The sequence below is a fragment of the Callospermophilus lateralis genome, chromosome 2 (assembly GCF_048772815.1).
Source record: "Callospermophilus lateralis isolate mCalLat2 chromosome 2, mCalLat2.hap1, whole genome shotgun sequence".
NCBI lineage: Eukaryota > Metazoa > Chordata > Mammalia > Rodentia > Sciuridae > Callospermophilus > Callospermophilus lateralis.
The window spans coordinates 71,531,467-71,557,210 of NC_135306.1; the positions used below are offsets into that span (position 1 = coordinate 71,531,467).

Sequence of the window (25,744 nt, forward strand, 5' to 3'; positions counted from 1 at the left end):
GTCATTGGGATTTTTGATTGAAATTACATTAAATCTATATAGTGCTTTTGGTAGTATGATCATTTTTACAATATTAATTCGGCTTATCCAAGAACAAGGTAAATATTTCCATCTTCTAATGTCTTCTTTAATTTCTTTCTTTAGTGTTCTGAAGTTTTTGTTGTAGAGGTCTTTCACCTCTTTTGTTAAGTTGATTCTTAAGTATTTTATTTTATTTTTGATGCTATTGTAAATGAGGTCGTTTTCCTCATTTCCATTTTAGAGGATTTGTCACTGAAATACAGAAATGCCTTTGATTAATGGGTGTTGATTTTGTATCCTGCTATGTTGCTGAACTCATGTACCAGTTCTAGAAGTTTTCTGGTGGATTTTTTTTGGGGTCTTCTAGGTATAGAATCATGTTGTCAGCAAATAGTTCTAATTTGAGTTCTTCTTTACCTATCAGTATCCCTTTAATTTCTTTCATCTGTCTAATTGCTCTAGCCAGTGTTTTAAGAACTATGTTAAATAGAAGTGCTAAAAGAGGGCATCCTTATCTTTTTCTAGCTTTTAGAGGGAATGCTTTCAATTTTTCTTCATTTAGAATGATGTTGGCCTGGGGCTTAACATAGATAGCCTTTATGATGTTGTGATATGTACCTGTTATCCCTAGTTTTTCTAGTGTTTTGAACATGAATGGGTGCTGCATTTTGTCAAATGCTTTTTCTGCATCTATTGAGATGATCATATAATTCTTATCTTTAAGTTTATTGATGTGATGAATTACATTTCTTGATTTCCGTATGTTGAATCAACCTTGCATCCCTGCAATGAACCCCATTTGATCCTGGTGTACTATCTTTTTGATACATTTTTGTATTTGGTTTGCCAGAATTTTATTGAGAATTTTTACATCTATGTTCATTAGAGATATTGGTCTGAAGTTGTTTTTTTTTTTTTTTTTTTAATGTGTCTTTGCCTGGTTTTGGAATCAGGGTGATATTAGACTTACAGAATGAGTTTGGAAGTACTCCCTCTTTTTCTATTTCCTGAAGTAAATTGGAGAGTATTGGTATTAGTTCTTCTTTGAAGATCTTGTAGAACTTGGCTGTGTATCCATCTGGTCCTGGGCTTTTCTTGTTTGGTGGGCTTCTGATGGCATCTTCTATTTAGTTGCTTAAAATTGATCTGTTTAAATTGTACATATCATTCTGATTCAATTTGGGAAAATTATATGACTCTAGAAATTTGTCGATGCCTTCAATATTTTCTATTTTATTGGAGTACAAGTTTTCAAAATAATTTCTAATTATATTCTGTATTTCTGTAGTTTCTGTTGTGATATTTCCTTTTTTATCATGTAGGTTAGTAATTTGAGTTTTCTCTTTCTTTCTCTTCATCAGCATGGCTAAGGGTCTGTCAATTTTATTTATTTTTTCAAAGAGCCAACTTTTTGTTTTGTCAATTATTTTTAATTGTTTTTTTTTGTTTCAATTTCATTGATTTTAGATCTGATTTTAATTATTTCCTGTCTTCTGCTTTTGGTGTAGATTTGTTCTTCTTTTTCTAGGGCTTTGAGATGTATGTTAAGTCATTTATTTGTTGACTTTTTCTTCTTCTAAGGAATAAACTCCATGCAATGAACTTTCCTCTTAGAATTGCCTTCATAGTGTCCCAGAGATTTCAATATGTTGTATGTGTTCTCATTCATCTCTAAAAAGTTTTTAATTTCATTCTTGATGTCTTCTGCAACCCATTGTTCATTCAGTAGCATACTATTTAGTCTCCAGGTGTTGGAGTAGCTTTTATTTCTTATTTTAAGATTGATTTCTAATTTCATTCCATTATAATCTGATAGAAGAAAGGGTAACATCTCTACTTTCTTGTATTTGCTAAAAGTTGCTTTGTGGCATAATATATGGTCTATTTTAGAGAAGAATCCATTTGCTGCTGAGAAGAAAGTCTATTCACTTGTTGAAGGATGAAATATTGTATATGTCAGTTAAATCTAAGTTATTGATTATATTATTGAGTTCTATAGTTTCTTTGTTCAGCTTTTGTTTGGAATATCTATCCAGTGGTGAAAGAGGTGTGTTAAAGTCACCCAAAATTATTATGTTGTTGTCTTTTTGACCCTGGAATTTGAGAAAAGTTTGTTTGATGAATGTAAATGCTCCATTGTTTGTCACATATATATTTATAATTGTTAAGTCTTGTTGGTGTATGGTTCCCTTGAGCAGTATGTAGTGTCCTTCTTTATCTCTTTTGGTTAACTTTAGCTTGAAGTCTACTTTATTTGATATGAGGATGGAAACCCCTGCTTGCTTCCACAGTCCATGTGAGTGGTATGATTTTTCTCAACTCTTCACCTTCAGTCTGTGGATGTCTTTTCCTATGAGGTGAGTCTCATGGAGGCAGCATATTGTTGGGTCTTTTTTTTGGGGAGGGGGGAATCCAATCTGCTAGTCTGTGTTTTTTGATTGGTGAGTTTAGGCCATCCATTAACATTCAGGGTTATTATTGAGACATGATTTGTATTCCCAGCCATTTTTGTTTATTTTTGGTATTTTACTTGACTTGGTTTATTCTCTGATTAGTTTTTCCTTTAGCATAATCCCTCCCTCTGCTGATTTTCATCATTGTTTTTCATTTCCTCTTCTTGGAATTTGCTGAGTATGTTCTGTAGTCCAGGCTTTCTAGTTGTAAATTCTTTTCACTTTTGTTTATCATGGAAGGTTCTTATTTCATCATCAAATCTAAAACTTAGTTTTGGTGGATATAGGATTCTTGGTTGGCATCCATTTTCTTTCAAAGCTTGATATGTTTTTCCATAGTCTCCTAGCTTTAATGGTCTGAGTTGAAAAATCTGCTGAGATACAAACTGGTTTCCCCCTATATATGATCTGATTCATCTCTCTTGAGGCTTTTAAGACTCTATCCTTATTCTGTATGCTAGGCATTTTCATTAAAATGTGGCTTGGTATAGATCTGTTTTAATTTTGTACATTTGGTGTCCTGTAAGCCTCTTGTATTTGTTTTTTCCAATTCATTCTGGATGCATGGGAAATTTTCTGATATTATCTCATTAAAGAGGTTGTGCATTTCTTTGGTTTGAAAGTCTGTGCCTTCTTCTATCCCAATAACTCTTAGATTTGGTCTTTTGATGCTGTCCCATAATTCATGGATATTCTGTTCATGGTTTCTTACCATCTTCACTATGTGGTCAACTTTATTTTCCAGATTGTATACTTTGTCTTCATTATCTGACATTCTTTCTTCCAAGTTATCTAGTCTGTTGGTGATGATGCTTTTTATTAAGTTTTTTATTTGGTTTATTGTTTACTTCATTTCAAGGATTTTTGATTGGCTTATTTTTCAGAGTCTCTATTTCTTTCTTGAAGTAATCATTTGCTACCTGTATTTGCTCTCTTATTTCTTTGTTGGAATGATCTTTTTCTTTGCCGGTATTTGCTCATTTGGGTCATTATTTAATTCACAGATTATTTTAATTATGAACTTTCTGAACTCTTTCTCTAACATTTCATCAACTTCACTGTCCATAGGTTCTGTTATTATAGTGTTCTGGTTTGTTTGGGGCACTTTCCTCCCTTGTTTTTGCATGTTGTCTATGTGTCTTTCTTTCTTGCAGTGTGGATCTGAGATATTACAGTTTCTACCCTATATTCTTGTAGTACTCATGCAGATTGTCTGTACCTCACCTTGATATTGGGCTTCCAGACCTTGCTGGTATACTTCAATGTATGCTATTGCAACTAAAGATGGTGACAGCAATAGCTGAGGTAACTTGAGATAATAGTAGAGGTACCCAAGATGAATGCAATGTTTTACAGAGATGGGGCTAAAAGTATGAGCCTTATACTGTCTTTAGGATGCCCACTCTGAGAAGCAGCTGCTTCTAAGCCCTGTCTGTTGTCAAAAGGTAGGGGCTACTGCGTGGGGAAGGTTATGGTGATGTGTGCACTGTCCCAAAGTGAAAGATAGTTAGGCTTAGGCTCCCAGGTTCGGGGGTGGGGGGTGGGGGTGGTACACAAACTCTGACCTACCCTGGGCCTGGGTCCCATGCAGGTTGGAAGAGGCAGTCCTATGCCAGAACCTGAGATCCAGTGTGTTTGCTGATAGAGGGATGGATCCGGGCCTACTGTGGGCCTGGTCTTGCACAGGTTAATGTGGGCAGATCTGGTCTGGGCCTGAGCTCCTGCCTATTGTGGTTAATATTATTAATGATTTTAAATATTTTAAAATTCCTCCTTAATACTAAAAGGAATCAGTGCAAAAATTATTGCTTTTTCCTTGGTACTTGCACATTTTGGAAACTTTTTCAATTGTTAAGGAAGTCATCTATGAAATATATATTGATTGAGGATTCTCCTCCTTTATTTTTCATGATTTAATCATTTTAGTTCTGCTATGCCATTTTACCACATTTATCTGAAGATGTTCTTGTGTTCAGCTTGGTTTGGCAGACTTTGCAGATGGCCCACAGAATAACTGTTCCTGTTTGCTCTAGAAAGTTGTGAAGGTTTGCTCTTATACCAGCATCAAAATCTCAAGTACATGGCCTAGTTAAGTCAGCCTGAAGTTCTGCTAAATGGGTGTGGAAGGATAATAATGAATTAGAAAAATGAGTCTAAAACATGCTATTATTTAATGATGTTTTCCAATATTATTGGCAATCAAGTTTATTTACTAACTGCCATAAACATTCACTTATCCAAAAATCAAAAAACAGGGAGTTTTTAAAATGTACAATAGTATAATAATAAATACTAAACATAAGAAAGTTCTAAATTTTCTTTCAGAGAGATGTGGCTACTATCTCATTTTTATTATTATTATTTTATTGTTTTTTGGTAAGGGGGATTAAACCCAAGGCCCTTATATTCTAAACACATTTGTGCCACCAAGCTCCACCCCCTGTCCACTATCATCATCGTAATTGCACTTTGTCATACACTATTTCTTGCAGTGATCCCATTATTATATTACATATGGTAAGACTCACCAAATCAGTTTTCTTATCTCGCCAAAATCCTACCACCCAATAATTTTTGAGAAATAGCAATTTATCAAACTTGCACTCTAATTTTAGATATATATCAGTAATAGATAATTTTCATAATATTTACCAAATTACCTATAAATATGTTGTTTTTGAAAGATGGTTATCACTTAAAATAATCTAGGAATGGTTTTAAATATACTTGACATAATAATACACTAATATGTGCCGCAGCCTGGCTGGCTGGGCAAAATAGACGGGGGGTGATGAGCAACTTGTGTAGATTGATACAGCAGGAGTAGGAGCCGTTTATTGTAGGACAGGAGGGGTATATATACATTACATACAGCTTATCTTAATTAACATAAACTAGGTACAGCAGTCTACCAATAAGGAATCTCCACACTTAATGGCTTGCTGGCATTACTTCACAAACCACTCCCTCTGGCAAAATGCCAGGCACCATCCTGACTTGTTTACAGACCCTAACAAATATGCACGTGATAAGCACAAAATAAGAATTAAGAGAAGCGTGTCCTTGCTGTGATGAGAAAATGTTCTCCAAATCTTAGGTAAGGAGCTTATTATAAAGATAACCCTTTGTTTTATCTAGTGCCAAGGCATTTTGGAGAATACATGATAACAGAATAGCAAGGGATATTACTGTACATTTTGAAAAAAATTTATAATACTTAGAAATGTTTAAAAGGTATACATATGAACACACAAGTATTGTGAGGAGCATTTTACCAAACTTTAAAAGCAGAATAGTTCTTCTCACTCAATTTGGGGGAACTTAAATAAGATTATTGCTATAGGATAATAACAGCTAGGCTTTATTAAAATGTAATACTAAAAATAAATGTTTGGAGAACATTATATTAGAATATCATAAAATATATTGATAAGAGTAAAAGAGAGAAATATTTGTATATTTTCAATATAATGTCTCTAAAATGAGGCATTCAGATAACTATATAAAGATACATGACTCTTGGATGAATTAACTTTTATATTTAATGCATATGCTGTTATTGTATTTCTTGACCAGTACTTGATCAGAGGGGTCAGGATCAGCCAGAAGGCAGGCTTTTGAAGGACACTGAGAAATATTAAGGTTCCAAGTCAATTCAGCAGAATAACTAGTTCACATAGGGACATAGTGTGCTCTGTGGGCAACCTTACCTAAGTTTTGTTTCCCAAGTGCTTAGGACAGTCCTCCAGATCTAAGTTTGTCATGTGCCAAACAATCAAATTTACCAGGTTGTCCTGACTATTTGCAGGGCTGACTGAACCACCATGGTTTGAAATTATTTTAAATTTCTTGCCCACTCATGCATCAAAAGAAAAACACACAAAACCAAAAGAAAACGAAGGCTTTCTGTTGCAACAATTCAGAATTAGTACTCCTAAGTATTACTGTACATTTTGAAAAAAAAATCAAAATACTTAGAAATGCTTAAAAGGTATAGATATGAACACACAAGTATTGTGAGGAGCATTTTACCAAATTTTAAAAGCAGAATAGTTTTTCTCACTTAAGAGGCAACACCCTGAGAATTCTGCTTCAGTGTTCAGAATTCATTAGGACATGTTTGATTAGAATGCATATGAGCCAAGCAAAATTGCACATTCTGCCTACCAAGCCATGTACATGGTCTTGCAAAAAGTTGCACGCTAGTATATCTAAGATACAGTATGTGTGACTCATGGTGGAAATATGTCCTCTGTTAGAGAAATTCCTGCAAACCAATGCCTGGCATGCCTTTCTCTGCCTACCCCAATCCTACCAGCCCCATAAAGTCCAGTTTCATTCCTTTCTAACCAACATCATCTGCAATGTCTTCCACAACCCTCAAGTTTCCATTTCCCTCTCTCTTCGCTTTAAGCCTGTCTTGTGCTGTTATATAACTATTTTGTGATCCTATATCTCATTCTAAGTACAGCTTAGGCTGCAGAAAGGAACATGTAGCTGTCTCTTTTATTTCTTTCAGATATTTAATATATTGCTAAGAACATAAAATAGTAAAGATTTGGAAAAAGTTGTTAAGTAAAAGGAAGAATAAAAGAATGATAGAAATAAAATAAATTTACATATGAGCTAGAATTTTAGGTGTTAGTCAGCTTTTTGTTGCTGTGACCAAAATACCCAACAAGAACAAGTCACATGAGGAAAAGTTTATTTTGGCTCATGGTTTCAGTCCATGGTTGGCTGAGTCCATTCCTTGGGCCTGAGTAAAGCAGAATATCATGGCAGAAGGGCAATGTAGAGGAAAGCTACCCAGCAGCTCATGACAACTGGAAAGCAGGGAGAGAGAGAGGGGAAGGGGCCTCCAGACAGGTCAGATGAACCCTTCCAGGGCACGCCCCCAGTGACCCACCTCCTCCAGTCATGCCCCACCTACCTGCATTTACCACCTAGTTAGCAAATTCAACCTGGAATGGCCTGATCAGGTAACAGCTCTCATAATCTAATCATTTCAGATTTGAACATTCCTGCATTAACATAGGAGCTTTTGGTAGACACCTTATATCCAAACCTAACAGTCTTCCTTATACTTATATACAACAATCTACTTGTTCAGTGCCATGTCTACCTACTTCTAAGAATAATTTTCTCACTATAATGGGAGAAGAAACACTATCATTTTGGAAATCTTTGATGATAAAGTAAGGCCTTAGATTGAGCTTGTCTTCTTAGTCTAGGGCTTCTGATTTGAAGATTCATTTGTGGCTTTAAGGTCACATTCTTTTCAAATTTCATTTATACTCAAACACCAAAGCAGTAATATTAGACTGGAGAATTCCTGGATGCCTTTGCATATGACCCCTCCTCTACAGCCCACATATACCCCTATCTTCAGATAGTAGTGTTGTTAATCACACGCTCAATTGACTCATTAAAACACAGACCAAAAAAAAAAAAATCATAAAATTGTTGCCATAGAACTTAGTTAGAACATTCAGTGAGACATTTATAAAGTTACCATTATATAACTTCTCGTAATGAGAAAGAATTCATTTCAGTAATCTGATTGTATAAAGTGTAGGGGTGGAAAAAACCCTTGTTTTCCCTTGTCTTAGGTTCATTGGCTTGGGCCCTGTAAGTTAGACTAACAAAGACTAATGAGAACAAAACTGTTTATTGCCAAGGGTATCACGCTCACACACAGGACCACGCGGAGATGAGTAACTCAAGGGAGTGGTTAGAACTTGGGCTCGCATAGCTTCTCACAAAAGAACAGAACCTTTTCAGAGCAGTGACAAGACAAAGTGGAAGGACTTTCTAGGGTGTCAAATTGTGGAGAGGTGAATATATTGGGGAACTGATGGAAGACAAGAACTAGTTAGTAAAGTTTGTTGAGCAGGTTGCTCTAGTGCTCTTCCTGGGGTAATAAGAGTGTCTTTCCTGCTAGAGAGAGGAGGAGGAATGTCTTTACAAATGTATGTTTTGCTTTAAGGCAAATAGGAATGCAGAGAACTTTTCTCTTATATCTTCTTCTAATTACCTTCAGCTCAAAATAACTGGTATGCCATATTTTGGGCACATTTTGGACATGTTTTTGCATAATATATCATGTAATACTTAGGTGACATATTTTGGGGTGTTATATTCTGCTGTCCTTCAGTCAACTCTGCTGATAATAGTACAGCCTTAAAATTTCTGAGGAAATTCTGTGGAGGAAAGCCAGTTTGAGCTGCGACTGGTATTTAAAACTCAGCACAAGCTTTTGGCTCCAGGGGAAATCTGTATGGTCTTCTCTCTTCTGCTACTACAATACAAAAAAGTTTTTAAAGTATAAATTGAATTTTAAATCAACCAGGCAGAGAATAGAATTAGGAAAAAAACTTAATCAGCAGGTAGAAAGAGGATCTAGTATGCTTTTGAAAAAATATACTGAATTGCTAAAGCCTAGCTGTTTTTTTCTCCCTTGATTCATCTAAAATTGCCCTGAGATGCTTGACTGACCTTCGGGGAATGACTAATATGTGTTTGAGTTTTTAGTTGACATTTAAGCCAGTTGTGAAAATTAGCATTGTTTTAGGGCCCTGGAAGCAAAGAAGTCATCCCAGGTCTGAAGTATTTCTGTAGGTAATAACTTTGAATTTAATATAAATTTGATCTGCCCAAGCTTTGCTTTAGTTATTCATCAATACCAACACATGACTTTAACATGAATGTCATCAGAGCTTAAGAAAAAAATTGCCCTAAGAACCCTTTGTACACAGGTCACTCTAATGTTTGTTGACGATAATATTTTAGAGGCCTTAGTAGTAGTCTAAAATGCAATGTATTTCACTGCATAATCATCACAGATTTTATGGCTTTTTTTTTTTTTTTTTTTGCAAAAAGTGGGGTGTGACCACTATGTGAAATAAAAAAATAAATCACTCACTAAAAACTTTCTATAAGTTGTTTTCCACTTTATTCAGCAAACACAATCACTTTTGGTTTTAAGCTAGCAGAATAGTTTTTAAGAAAATATTTATTTTTTGTAGTTGTAGTTGGACACAATAACTTTATTTTATTTATTTTTATGTGGTTCTGAGGATCAAACTCAGGGCCTTGCACATGCAAGACAAGCGCTCCTAAGCTACAACCTCAGCCCCACAGAATACTTTTTAAATTTATCCATAATCAGAAAGAAATGTTTCACGTTAATGTATTGCTGGCAGACAAACTGAACAGTTAAGCTGTCGCAAGAAAAGTCTTACCATATCATGTGACTGACTAATCATCTTAGCCTGCCTGCCCGCCTGCTCCCTTGGGCCTACGCTCTTTATTGGGTTGAGTGACAATACCTTAGTACTGCAGTGCTCTCAACAAACTGTGCAGATCTTGGCAAACACACTGACAATGCATGTGCACTGGGAATTTAGGCTTCCTATTCGTAGGGTAGGAGAAGACAAATGCACATCCATATGTAATTGGTGGATTCATTGCTGTTCTGTTTACCTTTTGGATGGTGTACAGAACAGAATTATACTATGTGACCATTACTCAAGGAAAAGTTATAAACCTATTTTTGGACTGAAAGAAACAAAAGCGTAAGAGATTATGTGGGAGGGGAAATTATGCTGTGAAATTGTGTGTGTAGTGGGGGACACAGAGACAGATATGAAATGGTAGCATCTATAAGAAAGTAAATGAAAATAAGTCAGAGATACAAACTAGAAAGTTATAGAAATGCACATGCACATTTTTTTTTTTTTTGCTGCTACTTAATTTCTTGTTTTCTGATGATCAGCCAGGAAATAATCCTTTAGAGAAATTATTAGACATCAGAATATATAGAGTACTGCCAATCCCAGGGGACGTCAAAACAACTGCATTTGGAAAGTGCATTTTTAGCCCAACCTTTCAATAACTGCTCTTAAATTTGGTAGTCATAGCAAACAAAATTTGGCTTAGTTCTACATTTTCCCCCTGACTTATATTTTGGAATCATCTGGTAGAATTTAAGAAAATATTTTGATGCTGCTCTCCTTGATATTGTGATTTAAGTAATCTGGGGGTGGAAAGACAGATTTTTGAACTGTTAAAAGATCCCAAAGTAATTCCAGGGTGGAAGCAGTCAGGAACCACAATTTGATTACCATCCAGTCTTCTCACTGAGGTTATATCATTCAATTGGAAGTGTTGAAATTCACTTCTGTTCCATATGTTGTATTAAATATTAGTAAATTAGAACAAAGTTAGCCTTATTAGTTCAATTGCTGCTAATAATAGTTACTATTTATAGTGCTCTTGTGATTTGCCATAAACCCAGTGCGTATTTTATTTCTTTAAAGTAGCTACGTTACCATCTTCATTTTATAGATGAAATAACTAAGCATCTAAATCATTAGGACTTCTGCTACCAGTATCCCCTTTAAAATACCACTTGTTTTGAATTATTGCTTCCAGTACTGGGATGATTTTAAATACTTATTTCTAGTCTGATTATGGAGTTATATTTATCTAAGAGGCCTGTGGTTCTTACCTTTAATCTTAATGTAATCTGTACATTAAAAAGCTTCTTGGCTTTTTGACTCTCTTTTAATTACTCAGAAACTCAGAAATATTTCAAGGAAAGTCGATGTTCTTTGGACGTTGGTTAATTTTTTAAATGGCAGTGTTTACTAGAAAAACACTCTTTCATTCTTCTGATCTCTTTACTGAGAAGTGTTCATAAGTACAAGTTTGATTACAGTTTTACTAGACACCAGTTTTGAAATATCTTTCAATTACTTGAGCAATAAATTGGTTTGCTCCATGGTTCTATCAAACTGAAAACAAGAGGAAGAAAAGTCAGCTTAACCCAACTCAAAAGGGGAGCATGTTTCCTGGGATGAGAACGTGTCAAAAGCAGCATAGCATGTCCTAACTCTTCTGTGTAATCAGGGTTGTATCATGTGTTATGGGTAAATTATCTATTTTGTAAGTTAGGCCAAAGTGTACTCCTTTAACTAACTGTGAAAGCATTCTTGAAAGCCCATGAAACCTTATTATTCTAATTACCAACACAAGGGGTTGATAAATGAATTATGAGGCCAGGTATTATTGTCATTAAATAGACCTCACTCAATTATTTATGCCTGGGTCTGGGGTTACAGCTCAGAGAGCTGTGCATATTGTACCAGGGCTTGTTTGAGCTCTGAGACCTGGAGACCAGATTACAGTCTTGGCAGGCAGCTTTTGTTGAATGCAATTCAAGGGGATGACATGCATTTTTCAGTCAGACATTTGGATGTTTTAGGGCCAATGGATATTCAAAGTCTATCCACAAAAGCCTATTTCATTTTAGCCATGTAGTGAAGTTCCTTTAAGTTATCCAGATGAATACAAATTGGGGGGAAATGGATTCACAATAGGAAAAACACAAAGACTTTTTTTTTTTTTTTTTTTTTTTTTTGCTTTTTTATTTTCTAAGACTTTTTTTTCCTTGCATGTGGTCACAAGCACATTAGTGTAATTATATATTGTCTGTATTTATCTCCATATTATGTGTTTTGTTTTTGTACTTTGTTTCCAATTGTGCAATGAAAGATGTTTTATTCTGGTTAAGAAATCTATTATTAGGGAGGACAGGATTGGATGAGACTAGTTTGCTCTATTCTGAAGCTATGCCAGCTCATTGCAAAGGTCAGCCTTGAAAATAATGTCAAGGCATTTTCTCTCACTGAGTCGCTGACTTGTCCAGCCCCGTGTCCCTTCTTCTGGGTTTGCAAGCTGTCAGGGTGCTTCCTGATGTCCCCTGAGCATCAGATTTGGGAGGTTAAGAAGCTCTTCTTGCTAAACAATTATTCTCAGCCCACCTTCTGGTCCTGGGCTTTATTTTAAAGGTATCCCAAGATTTCTAACAAGTCAATCATTCTGCCCAAGGCTGGGCAGTGAGGAGCAAGGAGTACCTAAGATTGCTATTTGATACTCTTTTGGTTTGAAACTTGTGGAGGGGATCTCTTGGAGAATTAAGAGGGGGTGGGGCATCAAGACAAAGAAGAAAGTGTCACATCAAAGTGTTATGTATGTGTGCTGCTGCTGAAGTTGGTCAGTCAGATCTGATTAAGACACTTTCTTTATGCAGGCTAGCATTTATTTGAGTAATAATAGAAAAGCAAGAACAAAAGCAAAAGTGATAGCTGAGAGAGAAAGAGAAGAAAATATATCACCAGAATGAGGGAAGCCCTGAAGCTGGAAAGTCTTGGGCAGAGCACCCTCTCCACAGGCAAAACTCCAAAGTCTTAATACCACTGGTGTTCCTTAAATACATGTTAGAACACAGAAAACTCTGTTCTAATGACCTGCATGACCTAGTGATCGCCTCAAGGACACTGAAAGTCATACTTGAGATGTGATGTAGAGTGAAGTCTGGACTTTCATCTGAAAACCAGAGTCAGGACATGTGACAATAGGATGGGATAGTAATTGAAAGAAAAATTTGAAACTATAGTGTTAGAGAAAACTTCTAGCAGTTGAAGAAATAAAAAAAATAAAAACTTTTTATATTGTTTAAAGGAAAATTGTATCTATAAATAACTGACAAAAGCTTATTATTGCCATGTAAATAGGGCCTAATGTTACTAAAAGAATTTGGAATTGAATTTTTAGTGATTTAAATTTCCTGACTTTTTTCTCTTTTAAATTTTGCTGGTTTAATGTTTATCAGCTCACAAAATTAAAATAATTATACTGGGTAAAATAGCTGTTTTTAAATTCTGCTTAGGAAAGTGTCATGCTTTCTAACTAGCCATTCGCACAGAATGTGATAGAACTATAATAGGCCAAATTGAATGTCTTTTATATTAAATGCTAAGTATCTAGAGCAGAGGATATGCCCATAAAGTGGGAACTTTATTACATTTGAAAAACAACTTTTGTCATAACTACTAGCTAGAGTTTTTGTTCTCCTCATATACATTCAGTATAATGAGACTGATATAATAACTCCTATATGTACTTTGTTTTTTAAATTTCAAAATTCTTTATACCAAATAATTGAATTATAGTTAGTTCTGCTATAATATGATGTATAGTCCTTAAAATCACTACTTAGGCAAATTTGGCGATAAAAACCACAAGGTTTCTACAAAAAGTGGGGATAGGGCACAATACTCAGAAACATCATTAGTGATATATAAAGTAAAAAGGTTAGGAATTTATTAAACATAGTAGCAACTCCAGACATGGTGGTGCATGCCTGTAATCCTAGTTATTTGGGAGAATGAAGCAGGAAGATCCAAAATTTAGGTCTGCCTTGGCAATTTAAGGTGATGCTGTCTCAAAACAAAAAAAATTAAAAGGGCTGCTCAATGGTTCAATCCCAGAACTGGAAAAAAAATAGCAACATTTACAAGGAGTTAAGGGATACATAAATACTAAAATAAATATGGCAACTTACTTTGAAAGGACCAGAAGTTTGCTAGTGGAAGTGGCTTTCACAAGGGTTGCAACTTGTGAGTTATTGTCAAGTGTAAAGGGAGGGTCATTGTAATTCCAGCTGGGAATGAGTGTTGCTTTCTAGCTTACTTGGGGAGTGAGGCAGGACCTGGAGATGAGATGTTTGCATTCCTATGTTGGTTGACTTAGTAGGATGAAGTTTTCTGCAGTCATCTAGTGGTTCTCATGAATCAAATCACACACAAGGAAGCTCCAAATTCATATTATGCTCATTCTGTAATACATCCATCATGTTAGAACAAATTTGAGGTTTCAAAATAAGTGTTACAGAAAAATTGACTGTGCAATGATTCTTTTAATATTTTCATATCTATAGCTCACCTTGTTCTCGTCAGCACCCTAGATAGCAGGGAAGCAATTGCCTGATTTTTTGATTCTTTGTTGGAAAACCCTGAGCTGTTAAAACCCATGTAGTAACTGAGCAAACCTGTGCCAGATCTGCTCAGGTCTACTTAACTCCTGGACAAGTGTGCTTTCCTTTGAAAAGCAGCACTCTCATGTATATGGGTATATCTGGCCCCCCAAACGTGGGCAAGTCCACAGAGACAGATCACAGAGGCTGCTTGGAATTTGTTTTTTTCAGACACTTCAATTCAACATTTTATAAAGTATCTTCTAGATGCTACGCTTCCTCTGGTCTTCTCTATAATACATGCTTAATGCTTGTTATGATTTAAATTGCGGTGTCTCCTAAAAGCTAATGTGTGCAACAATGCAAGAATGTTGAGAGGTGGAAATGATAAGATTAGTTGGAGTGAAATAATTTCATTAATCCACTTGATTGGAAGGTAACTGTAAACAGGTACGTTGTGTCTGTAAACAGGTAACTATAAACAGGTATGCTTTGGTATATATATATATATATTTATATATACATACAAATATATAAACATATTTATATATATAAACATATATATGTCCCTGGTGAGAAGAGCTCTCTCTGCTTCCTAATTGCCATATCTTGAGCTGCTCCCCCCCCCCCCCCCCCCGCCACCTTTCCACCTTGATGTCCTGCCTCATTTGGGGCCCAGAGCAATGGGAGCCTGCTGTCTGTAGACTAAGACCTCTGAAATCTTGAACTTAAAATAAACTTTTCCTTATCTAAAATTGTTCTTTTCATGTCTTTTGGTCACAGCAATGAAAAAACTGACTAGACAAATGTTTAAACGTGATATGTTTTCTTCATTGTATGATTCTGAAGACTTGGCTACAAGAAGTCAGTTTATAATTTTGGACATGGCTTTATTGAATATTTTCTAATGTGTAGAATGTTTTAGGAATTATTTTCAACTAACCTTCCCAGCCCCAGAGGTCATGTCAAATATCAGGGTGTTTGACAAGGCCAGTCTAGTAACTGTTCTCCATTTCTAGAAGGCTGGCACCTGAATTTCAGAAAAGAATAATGATGATGAAATCTAAACAGACTTAGACCTCAAGCATTATTCAATGTGGAAAATACAGTTATAGGTATTCTTCTGGTGACTTTACCCCAAGTTCCGCAGTCTGTTTTCTTTTGAGAATGTTGACATTTTTATCAAGCACCTTTTATGGTCAAAGCAGTGGTCACTGTCATGAGAGACAGAAAAGGGTGAGGCATTGTCCTTGCTATCAAGGAACTGCTTTGAGGGTTCTGGCTGATGGCTGGGGCTATTCTTTATCACTGTGCTTGTCTTTATATGCTAGAAAATGGGTGGGCTCACATCCATAGGTTAGTAATGAGACAGTCCTGCCTGGTATTGGATAAATCAGCAGGTGCGAGTCGGTTTCTGATCACAGCATATTATAAAATCATGAGTGTAGCATGGATACTTAGAAGCATCTTACACCTAACTTCTGCACTTATCCTTCATCTTTTAAGGTTTAATTTGTGTATTAAGAAGAAAATTATAGCCATTTGTTGAAGGGTTTTTTCTGTAAAAGCACAGATTTCAGGACCACCCACCTGATGATAGTGTTACACCTGTGGAACCAAACACAACCAGGTTTGAAATTTCTTTCTTATCATGACAGAGGTGCCTCTGCAACACATGGGTCATGTGTGGTCTGGCTCCTGAGAAGAGAAGAAGAGCCCATGCTGTCTCTTTTTGTAAAGTTATTTTCATACATCAACCAAACAGCAACCAAAATGACAGAACAAATTACATAGAGTGCGTGGCTTAAACATTTATTTCTCACACTTCTGGAGTTTGGAAACCCAAGGACAGGGTGCCAGTGTGGTTGGAGTCTGGTGGGGCCTCTTCCACATTGCAGATAGCTGATGTCTTGTGTCCTCACGTGGGAAGAGGGCTAGCAATCTCTCTGGCCTCTACTTTAAAGGGCACCAATCTCATTCATGAGGGCCCAACCTCGTTACCTAACTGCAATCATTTACTTCATGATGGCATTTCAGTTGATGACAGATGACCTATACTGGTGGTCCCATAATATTATATGGAGTAATGACATCGTTATCATCTCAATTTGTGTGAATGTATGCCATGATATTTGCACAATGATAAAATAGCTTAACAATGCATTTCTCGGCAAGTATCCCTTCAGAATCTGTCCCTATCAGCATACATCTGTATTGTTTAGCAACACATGACTGTACAACCTAAAGCCCCACCTCCATATACCATCATTGAGCATTAGACTTCAACATACAATTTTTTTTTTTTTTTTTGGCAGGGGACACACACATTCATCCAACAACCATGGCCAAATAAAATTACAAAAATTATAATATATTTAACATGTTCATATTATCCATTTTGATGAATTTTTGTTTTTTTAAATACATACATAAGCACTAATGTGATTACTATTAGTACATAAATACTTAGGAATAATGTTAAAATTTAAATTTAAATCCCTTCTGACTGTGAGGCCAAAAGTGTTTCTTTCCTTTCCCTCAACCCCATTTTCTTTTTTTTTAATTTTTATTGTTGGTTGTTCAAAACATTACATAGTTCTTGATATATCATATTTCACACTTTGATTTTGTTTTAAGCACTAATTGCTTTCAAGGGATTAAATACCAGGTTAGGAAGTGTGTTCTATGTTAGTTAGTCCTAAACTCTCCATTTGTTCTTTCTTTCTTTCTCTCTTGCTTTTTTCCCCACAAAGAATTGTTAAGAGAGAAGGAAAGAAAGTATTTTAAAATAAATATTCAGACTGCCAGAATCTGACATAAACTTCAGCTTCAATTTTATATGTGGTAAAAAATGAGAAGAGCTAGGGTTCTCTGATTTTATTAATAGCATAAATTCCTTGCTTTTCAATGACTCCAAATGATTAATAAGTGAGACTAAAATATCTTATTCTTTCTGATCAGAATTTAAAAATTTAAGCCTGCATTGAGTCTCTAGGTTATAAGATACAGTTTAGGTTCATTTGTCTTAAATATTCTTGCAGACCAAGAAAATTCAATGTCCCCTCCATCTGTATGCTGTTAATCTTAACCCACTTCCACCTACCTCTTGTTTTGTTTTATTTTCTTAGGGAAGCAAAAAAATTTGTGAGTGAAAATGAAGGAGCTCTTGGGAAGGGAAAAGGAAAGCGGTGGTTTGCCTTTAAGATGATGATGACTAAGGTAAGAATATTCCTTCAGTCTGCTTTGTGCTATATTGACCCCAAGGGGGAGAACATTGCTTCTGTTCTAAGAAGGTGAAAAACTATCTTACAGTTTATATGTATAATGTACAGATATATACAGCACCTGCAAGTGTATTGTGGTATTAAAATTTGTGGAAGGGATTAAAATAGTATCCTTAGAGGAGTGAAAATAGAAAATAAGTTGAGAAACACTGATTTATAGCCAAAGACTTACAATATTTTATCACCTCCAAGTATAAAATACTTTCCATTTTAATTTTCTGGAAGTTAAGAGGTCTGATCAAGATTTCTTTTTTAAAAATGCCTGCAAATTGCAGGACCATACAGCTTTTCTGTATCAAGAACATCAAACATGTACATTGGATAAAAAATAAGAAAAAATGATATACTGATAAAATATTGATTTTGGAGAAAGGGAAAGAGAAATGTTTATTTGTATTACTCTTCACCAGGCACTGAATTGAATTCATCTGTAAAGTTATATTCAATACTCACAGTAAAGTAGGTTCAAAGGTATTATCATACTGTCTTTTATAAATGTTATACCAACTGTAAGCTAAATGAATTTCATTTGTGAATAAAATTCATATATCTTGATTTTCATATATTTATATATATACACACAAACAATATATTAATTTATTTTGCTTTATAGTTTTTATATAAGTTTTTATATAAGTGTCATTACAGTGTTTTTGCTTTTGTTTCCAATTTGTTGCGTGATTAGGATAATGAGCGGGGCTCATGTTACTGTGGGAGTTTACTTCATTTTCATTGATGTGTTCTAGTTTATGAAGATGCTGCAATTTGTTTATTGATTCATTCTATTGTAGATGGGCATTTGGGCTATTTCTAGTTGTGAGTAACCTTTCGAACTTTAGACTTACACTGCTGTTATTTAGGCTTGTTTTGCTTGCTTAGTGTTCACATTATCCCAGCATAAGTACACATATGCAAAATGATCAGCCCATTCTGATTCTTCCCAGTGGTCCCTTGACCATGGATAATGCTGTGGAGTAAAATAGAAGGAAGATTTTTAGTAAGCTGATTTGTTTCTTCCTTCCTTTCCTGTGACACCATTTCTTTCCATTTAGCTGACTGTTGTGCCTCTATCAGAATGAAACGTCCCATGTCATAGAACTTACCATCCTGTATTGAAATCTCTATTTATACACAGTTTACTCTAGAAGAGGAAGTTCCTTTCAAGGCAGAAACTGTGTCTTTTTAGTATCTCATTAATTCCTTCATGCAATGAATATTAATTAAATATACACCATGTGCCAATCACCTTATTATGGATTAACTCAGTCCCTTTTCTCTTATTGTTGGTAGACTTAAACAGATCTTATGAATGGTCAGTATACTCTCTCTAAAATTGGAGATCAACAAATATTGTTTTTAATTTTTTTTTTTTTAATTAAACTGACCTGGGGATAGTGGGAAACAGGGAAGCAAAGGTGAAGCCTACTTTATCCATTTTTACAAAAAAGTAGTATTATGTACTGGTGAGAGCTTTCCAAATTCATTGTCTTGTGATGATTTGGGTTGGGAATAGACATTTTGACAATTGAAGAAGTCAGGCTTTACTATTGTACTTGACTTCCTTTTCAGAAATGGGCAAAATTCCTTCGTGATTTTGAGAACTTCAAAGCTGCTTGTATCCCATGGGAAAATAAAATCAAGGCGATTGAAAGTAAGTCTTCACCACATCTCATTAGATGAAAAAATTGCCCTAGATGAAGGTCTGATACCTTTCTCAGTTTCTAGACTCTTAGAAAGATGAAAAATGCACGAAAATATAACCTACTCCTTTGATTACTGTGAAGACTTGTGTTAGTCCGCTTTCCATTAATGTGAAAAACACCTGAGATAACCAACTTGAAAGGAGAAGAGGTTTATTTTGGCCCAAATTTTCTAACTTTTCAGTCCAGGGTCACTTGTCCCTATTACTTTGTGGCTGTGGCAACAGAGTACATCATGATGGGAGTGCATGGCTGAGGAGGCTGTTCACCTTATGACAATTGGGAATCAAAGAGAGAAACAGGAAGGGGATGGGTTTAATATCCCCCTCTAAGACCTGCCTCCAATGGCCTTAGTTTCTTCTACTAAGCCCAACATTCTAAACATCCCATCACCTCCCAACAGCACTGTGGGCTTGGGACCAAGTCTTTTTTTTTTTTTTTTTAATTGATTTTATATTTTAACACATAGGCCTTTGGGGGATATTCCAGGTCTAACCTATACCAATTTGCTTTGACTTACCAAAGACAACACTGGAGACCCCACTTTCACCCCTGTGTTAGACAAGTCCTCTCCATTGTGAACTCATTTTCTCAGACAGGGAGATCAGTATCGTGCATAGCTACGTTGAGTCCTATCGTAGGCAAGGCAGTGGTCTTATTTTGGCAGTGAACAGGAAAATACATATCCTCATGAATGTTAGACAACGGTCAAAATAAGCAAAGTTTAAAAAGAGTAAAGACTTAAAAACCTCACTTTCAAGCTTGTGAAGAAGAATAAAAAATAGCCATTCAGGAATTTGCTCTGGGGATATTCATAGTACATCTTCATTTTGTACAGTGTTCATAATGTACAATGAAGGCAGGCGAATGTACCCAGTCAAAAACCTCCTTAGTACAGTGCTCTTCTTGGCAAAGAATAAGGGAAATAAAAAAGAATGTTGTCAAAAATAATAAATCATTTAAAAGTAATATGTATGTGAAGAAAAATGGATGAATTTGAAACAAATTTGCACACGATCTTGCCGTAATCTGGTTCCTAAAGATTTTGACTAGGATCTGATTTTCCTTCATGCTTTTTCAGATTCTAGGCAGATTTTCCTCCTGGTTAAATATGGTGTTACATAATTAGAATGGAGGCTCCATAGGGGGATAACACAGCTGATGACTGTTTCTCACATGATTGGACATATTTTGGAAGTGGCTGTCTCTCAATTCTCTGATTTTCATTATTAAATGTAATGAGTAAAACACATCAGCTTACTAACTGCACCCCTCTCACAAATTCTTTGGCCCACCTCTTTTTTTTTTTTCTTTTTTTTCCTCCTTAACACTGTCCCTATCTAAAATACTATGAAATCTAGAATTTTAGATATATTTTGTAGCACACCATATTTAACCTTTAAAAATAATTTCATTTCATTTTATTTTATGCTCATTTTCTCTAGTAGACATGAAAGCAGGTATTTTGTTTTGTTCATTCCTGGATTCCACTTGGCAATTAATAACAATGTTTTGAATAAAAGTGTAGACACATTACCCAAGTGCCTCCCATTCTAGATTGTAGACAAAGAAATTTTAGACACATCAGAAGAGAGCAGATGTCATGGAATCCTTAGGTTTCAATGCTACACCTGAAATATGTTACCTAGAGATGCACTGAGGAACAGAAGGCCATTTGGAGCGTTAATATTCTGATCAATATATGTGGCAAGAACTCCAGATTTGGTCCTTGCTTTGCCACAGATTAGCTGTTCAACTTTGATCTAGGTATTTAGTCCTTCTAGGCCTTAGTCTACTGATTTATGAAATGATAGGTTTGAATTTTAATCAGTTATGAGATATATCCTGAGGAATTTATAATTTGTATGTATAGTCAAAAATCATACTTTGAAAATTACTTAGTCTGAAAGCACGCTATACCAGATTCCAGCCCATTCTGATAATGAGTTCTACTCATTTGTTTCAGTAGCCTATCTGGTGTGGGATAGAAACAGATGGGATTATTTTATTGACCACAGATGCACACAGGAATGTGTTACATATGATCATTATCTATCATGAGTGTCAGTAGAAAAGACATTGAGAAATACTCAATAATTCCTTCAATTATCGTCTCTCTTCCATTTTCCTCCAAGGAACATGCAAAAGTCAAGCTGGACAAGCAATTAAGCAAATGTATACTATTTTTCTTTTTAAGTGTAATTCACTATTTGCTTAGGTTGACTTTGTCACTGTTCATGATGTTTTTCCTCCAATGTGAAGAGTCAAACCTTATTTTTTTATTCTGTCAACCATCACCACAAACACCAAGTATCAGTATGAGTCAGACACTCTAAAACATTATTCTTTCAAATCTTCCTTAGGCCATCAGTGTGCACACTAACTTTCCTATTATATAGCTGCAGTTAAATAACTGTCTTGGAATTAGTGAGTAGCAGAGGAGAGGGAGAAGGCAAAGTCTGTCAAGGTTCAAGTCTATGAAGTTTTTTTCCTTTGAGGGAAATTTTATAAGATTTTTTTTCTCTTTTTTAAATATGTTTTGTACCAGTTACTAGAGAGGGTTTTACCAGGTCAATAACAGGACAAGTAGTTACAGATTTCCTTGATAGTTACCCTATTTGGGGAATTAATTTGCATCTTCTCATGATTTTACTTTTGAATGAATTATTTCATTATATATTTCATGATGTAAGATGCTAATGTACTAAGATATTAGTGATAGTCATAAGCAGACCATATGCTTTTGAATTATTGCATCAGTCAGAAAGTATAAAATCTAATGAAGACTATGTTACTAGAGTCCCCAAGTATCTCTTAGAAAGTATCTGCCAAAGCTAGGGAAAGTGTGTATCTGTGATTGGACTTTGAAGCTCAACTGAATGGAAAATTAGAAGAAATGGGGTTGAGGACTTTTTGTTCCATTGGAGTTATACTTTGGACAGTCTTTATCATCTCTGACCCTCCATTTCTGTATTCAGGGTTTCATGTAAAAGATATAAATATCTTTATACTTCTGAGTGATAAATTAGTGAAAAAATATAAATGAAGCACAAATTTTACTAATAGAAGTGTGTTTAATTATCTTCTCATATTCTTTGAATTTGAGAATAAAGTTGATTGAATATCTACCTTAATTATAAAACATGTATTTAGGGCTGGGGATGTGGCTCAGGCAGTAGCACACTCGCCTGGCATGCGTGCGGCCCGGGTTTGATCCTCAGCACCACATACAAACAAAGATGTTGTGTTCGCCGAAAACTAAAAAAAAAAAAAAAATTAAAATTCTCTCTCTCTCTCTCTTTAAAAAAAACAAACAAACAGGTATTTAATTGTAAAACTAATATAAATGTTTTTCTTTAAAAATAAATGACCTTTAATCATAGAAAATCTTCAGAAATATTATTAATTCCTTTTAGGTGTCAGTGATACATAATATCTCTGTTTTAGTCAGCTTTTTCGTTGCTGTGACTAAAGGATCTGACTAGCACAATTATAGAGGAGGAAAACTTTATTTGAGGGCTCACAGTTTCAGAGGTTTTAGTCCATGGAATGCTGACTCCATTCCTCAGGGTTCCGGGTAAGACTGAACATCACAGAGGGGGTGGCGGAGGAAAGCAGCTTACATCAAGGTGACCACCAGGCAGGGAAAGATGATTCCACTCTCTAGATACAAACATACCCAAAGCCATGCCCCAGTTCCCAGCTCCTGCAGCTACACCCAGCCACTTCTGTTAATCCCATCAGAGATTGATTCACTGATTAGGCCAAGGCTATAACCCAATCATTTCTCCTTCAAACCCTCTTGCATTGTTTCAGACGTGAGCTTTTGGGGGACACCACATCAAAACCATAACAATCTCTTTTAGTTTTCAGAATAAGTTTGACATTATTGAATAATTGATCACATGCTAACAAAAAGCCTACCATGTCTGAGGTGTTCCTAGATACTATCGCTACTGACAAGGAGTAGCAAATACTCTACCTTCATTGATCTCACATCAAATGTGTTAATACATGTTAATATATGTATGACAGATCATAAAATGTAAATAAACAGTGAAGATGATTAAGGATTTCGAGAAGTGGCATGTTTGAAGGAGAAGTTGCCTTCTACTTCCATCAATCTTTCTAATCCATCTGCCCTCACTCTCTAAATAAATACTTAGCAAATATTTTTAAATGTGACTTTAATGGAGACCCACATGGCCGACGTTCACTGAATTCCCCTGACCCATATCTGGTAGAATCCAAGAGAGGAATTCAAATTAGACTGGAACTCATGCTGTTACCATCTTGATTGCAGTAAGACCTGGATTTCTTTATAATAATGGCCAAGGTACTCACTTGTTGACTCTAAACTTTTTCTTTTTCACTTAAAAAATTGATTTGATAATTCCTGCCACAGAGTATACTGTGAAGTTCTACATCACACAGGAGTGCCATGGGTGCTACCAGCCAGCCTTGAAAATGAGTCAGTGCCTAAAATCCCAGGCTCACTCTCCATGATCCACATTATTAACCACACTGCTTGCTTATTTTACTGACAAACCTGCACAAAAATATAATCCATACCCACCCTGATGTTGATGTGACTACTAAAATCATAACTGAATGTTTTCAAATTGGAGATTATAAATTTTTCTCAGAATCAAAATCTACCTTTTTCTAATAGTAGATCATAGCATCAGAAATAGGGTATGACAGATTTATTTCCTAGACTAGAAATAGCTTCCAGTAGACAAACCAGAGTAAAGAATTTAAACTTTGTGTTTCTCTACTGGCCCAAGGACTCTAGAAAATACAAATCAAATTTGTCAAATTTAGTTCTCTACCTCTGACTCATTTGAAAAAATGTGCTTCATATCTGAGCCTAAGAAAATGATATTTATGTTTTACTCATACAGTAGTTCATTTAATTGGTCTTTTCCCATTTAGATATGCTCATATTTATCGGCTTGTCTTATTACCCATCTGTTCAAGAGGAAATTATATATGATGACAGACTACAAATTACTTTGCCTAAATAATAAATAACCAGAGGGAGAGGTGAAGCTTTTACCAAGGAAACAAGAAATTCATGAGCAAGAATATGCATAAACTTATTTCTCACTTTAATACATATCAAAGACTCTTTTAATACATTAATAATTTACTATGAAAGCAGCATTTATCAGTTGGGCTAAAGAAAAAAAAATTGGCCCTTTATGAACACCATTCAAAGAAACCCATTTTCTTTTGTGAATTTGAATAGCCTTAGTTGATTGATGGATATTAGCTGTAGCTCTTCTGTCAGAAATGCACATTTATTATAAGCATCATATTTTAAAAAATAATTTAACTACAGTTATACATATAGGGGCCATAGTATTGTGATAAGAGAGATCAAATCCTTGTAGATGTGGAGTCAAATACTTGTAGATGAAGACCATCTGGCTCAGAACCCTGGCTCCATTGTTGACTAAGTGGCAACCAAGTGGCCCAAGTCTCTACAAAATGGGAGTACAATAGTTTTCACTTCATAGAGACTTGATGATGATTAAATAAGTGAATACATGGAGATAAAATAGGTCCCTGAAACAAAGATTTGTTAAATGTAAATTATTATTAATCAAATCTTGGTTCAATTAACTGCTGTTTTTAAGTTTTTGTTTTGTGACCAATATAGTAGGATTCAAAATACTTAACCTCATCAGGTTCCAATGGCATTAAATGAAGGGATGCTGACAAGGATTTTAGTGCACTTATTTGGCCATCAAGATAAAACTATTATATACCCATTTTTTTCTTTGTGAGAATATATCAGTTTTTATCTCAGAATTGAGCATTTGCAAATGGTTATTCTTTTTATTCATGCTGTATTAGCCACACTATATAAGGTTTTTCTTTTTAGGGAACATCAGTTTTTATTAATAACCTCTGGTAGGATAGAAGTGCTAGAATAAATGTGAATTAATTGGGAAGACTTTTTTTTTTCCCTTTGTGTAGAGGTCCTATGAAACTTTGACATCAACCATGATTTATTTTCCCTCATCCTTGTCTTGTTGTTGTTCTTATCCCTCGGCCACTTGTTGGTTGAATGTAGAAGAAGCATTGTCTTCTGGACTCCTCAGTCTCTTTGACTTGTGTCTGCATTGTTCATAAAATCATTCTAGTTTTAATGAAATCTGTTTTATTGAAATTCATTTTCTTCACACTTAGGATTCTGTAAAGGATCTACCTTTAAACAAAATAGTTATGAAGCCATTTTCCATCCCTAAAACTGATGGTTGGAGGCTTTGGACTCTGAGGTGTATTTTTTTCCATAATGAATATGTGTGTTGGAGGAGGGGATATTTCCTGAAACATCTTCATTTACTTCTGTATTTAGCATTAAGTATGTTTAAAATATGTGCTAAAGAAACTCACTTGCTAGTTCTGAGAGAGTGATAATTAGAGAGCAAAGGAAGAAAGGAAGGAGAGAACAGAGAA

The 25,744-nt window shown here is 35.2% G+C and overlaps 1 protein-coding gene across 1 annotated transcript in view; it reads left to right on the forward strand.

The window, feature by feature from the left end:
• Nucleotides 1-25,744, forward strand: part of Tmc1 (transmembrane channel like 1) — a 161,402-nt gene that overhangs the window by 68,953 nt on the left and 66,705 nt on the right. Inside the window, exons 6-7 of the mRNA XM_076841505.2 lie at nt 17,421-17,511; nt 19,146-19,227. Coding sequence (XP_076697620.1) covers nt 17,421-17,511; nt 19,146-19,227 — 173 coding nt within the window. The remainder of the gene's footprint in view (nt 1-17,420; nt 17,512-19,145; nt 19,228-25,744) is intronic.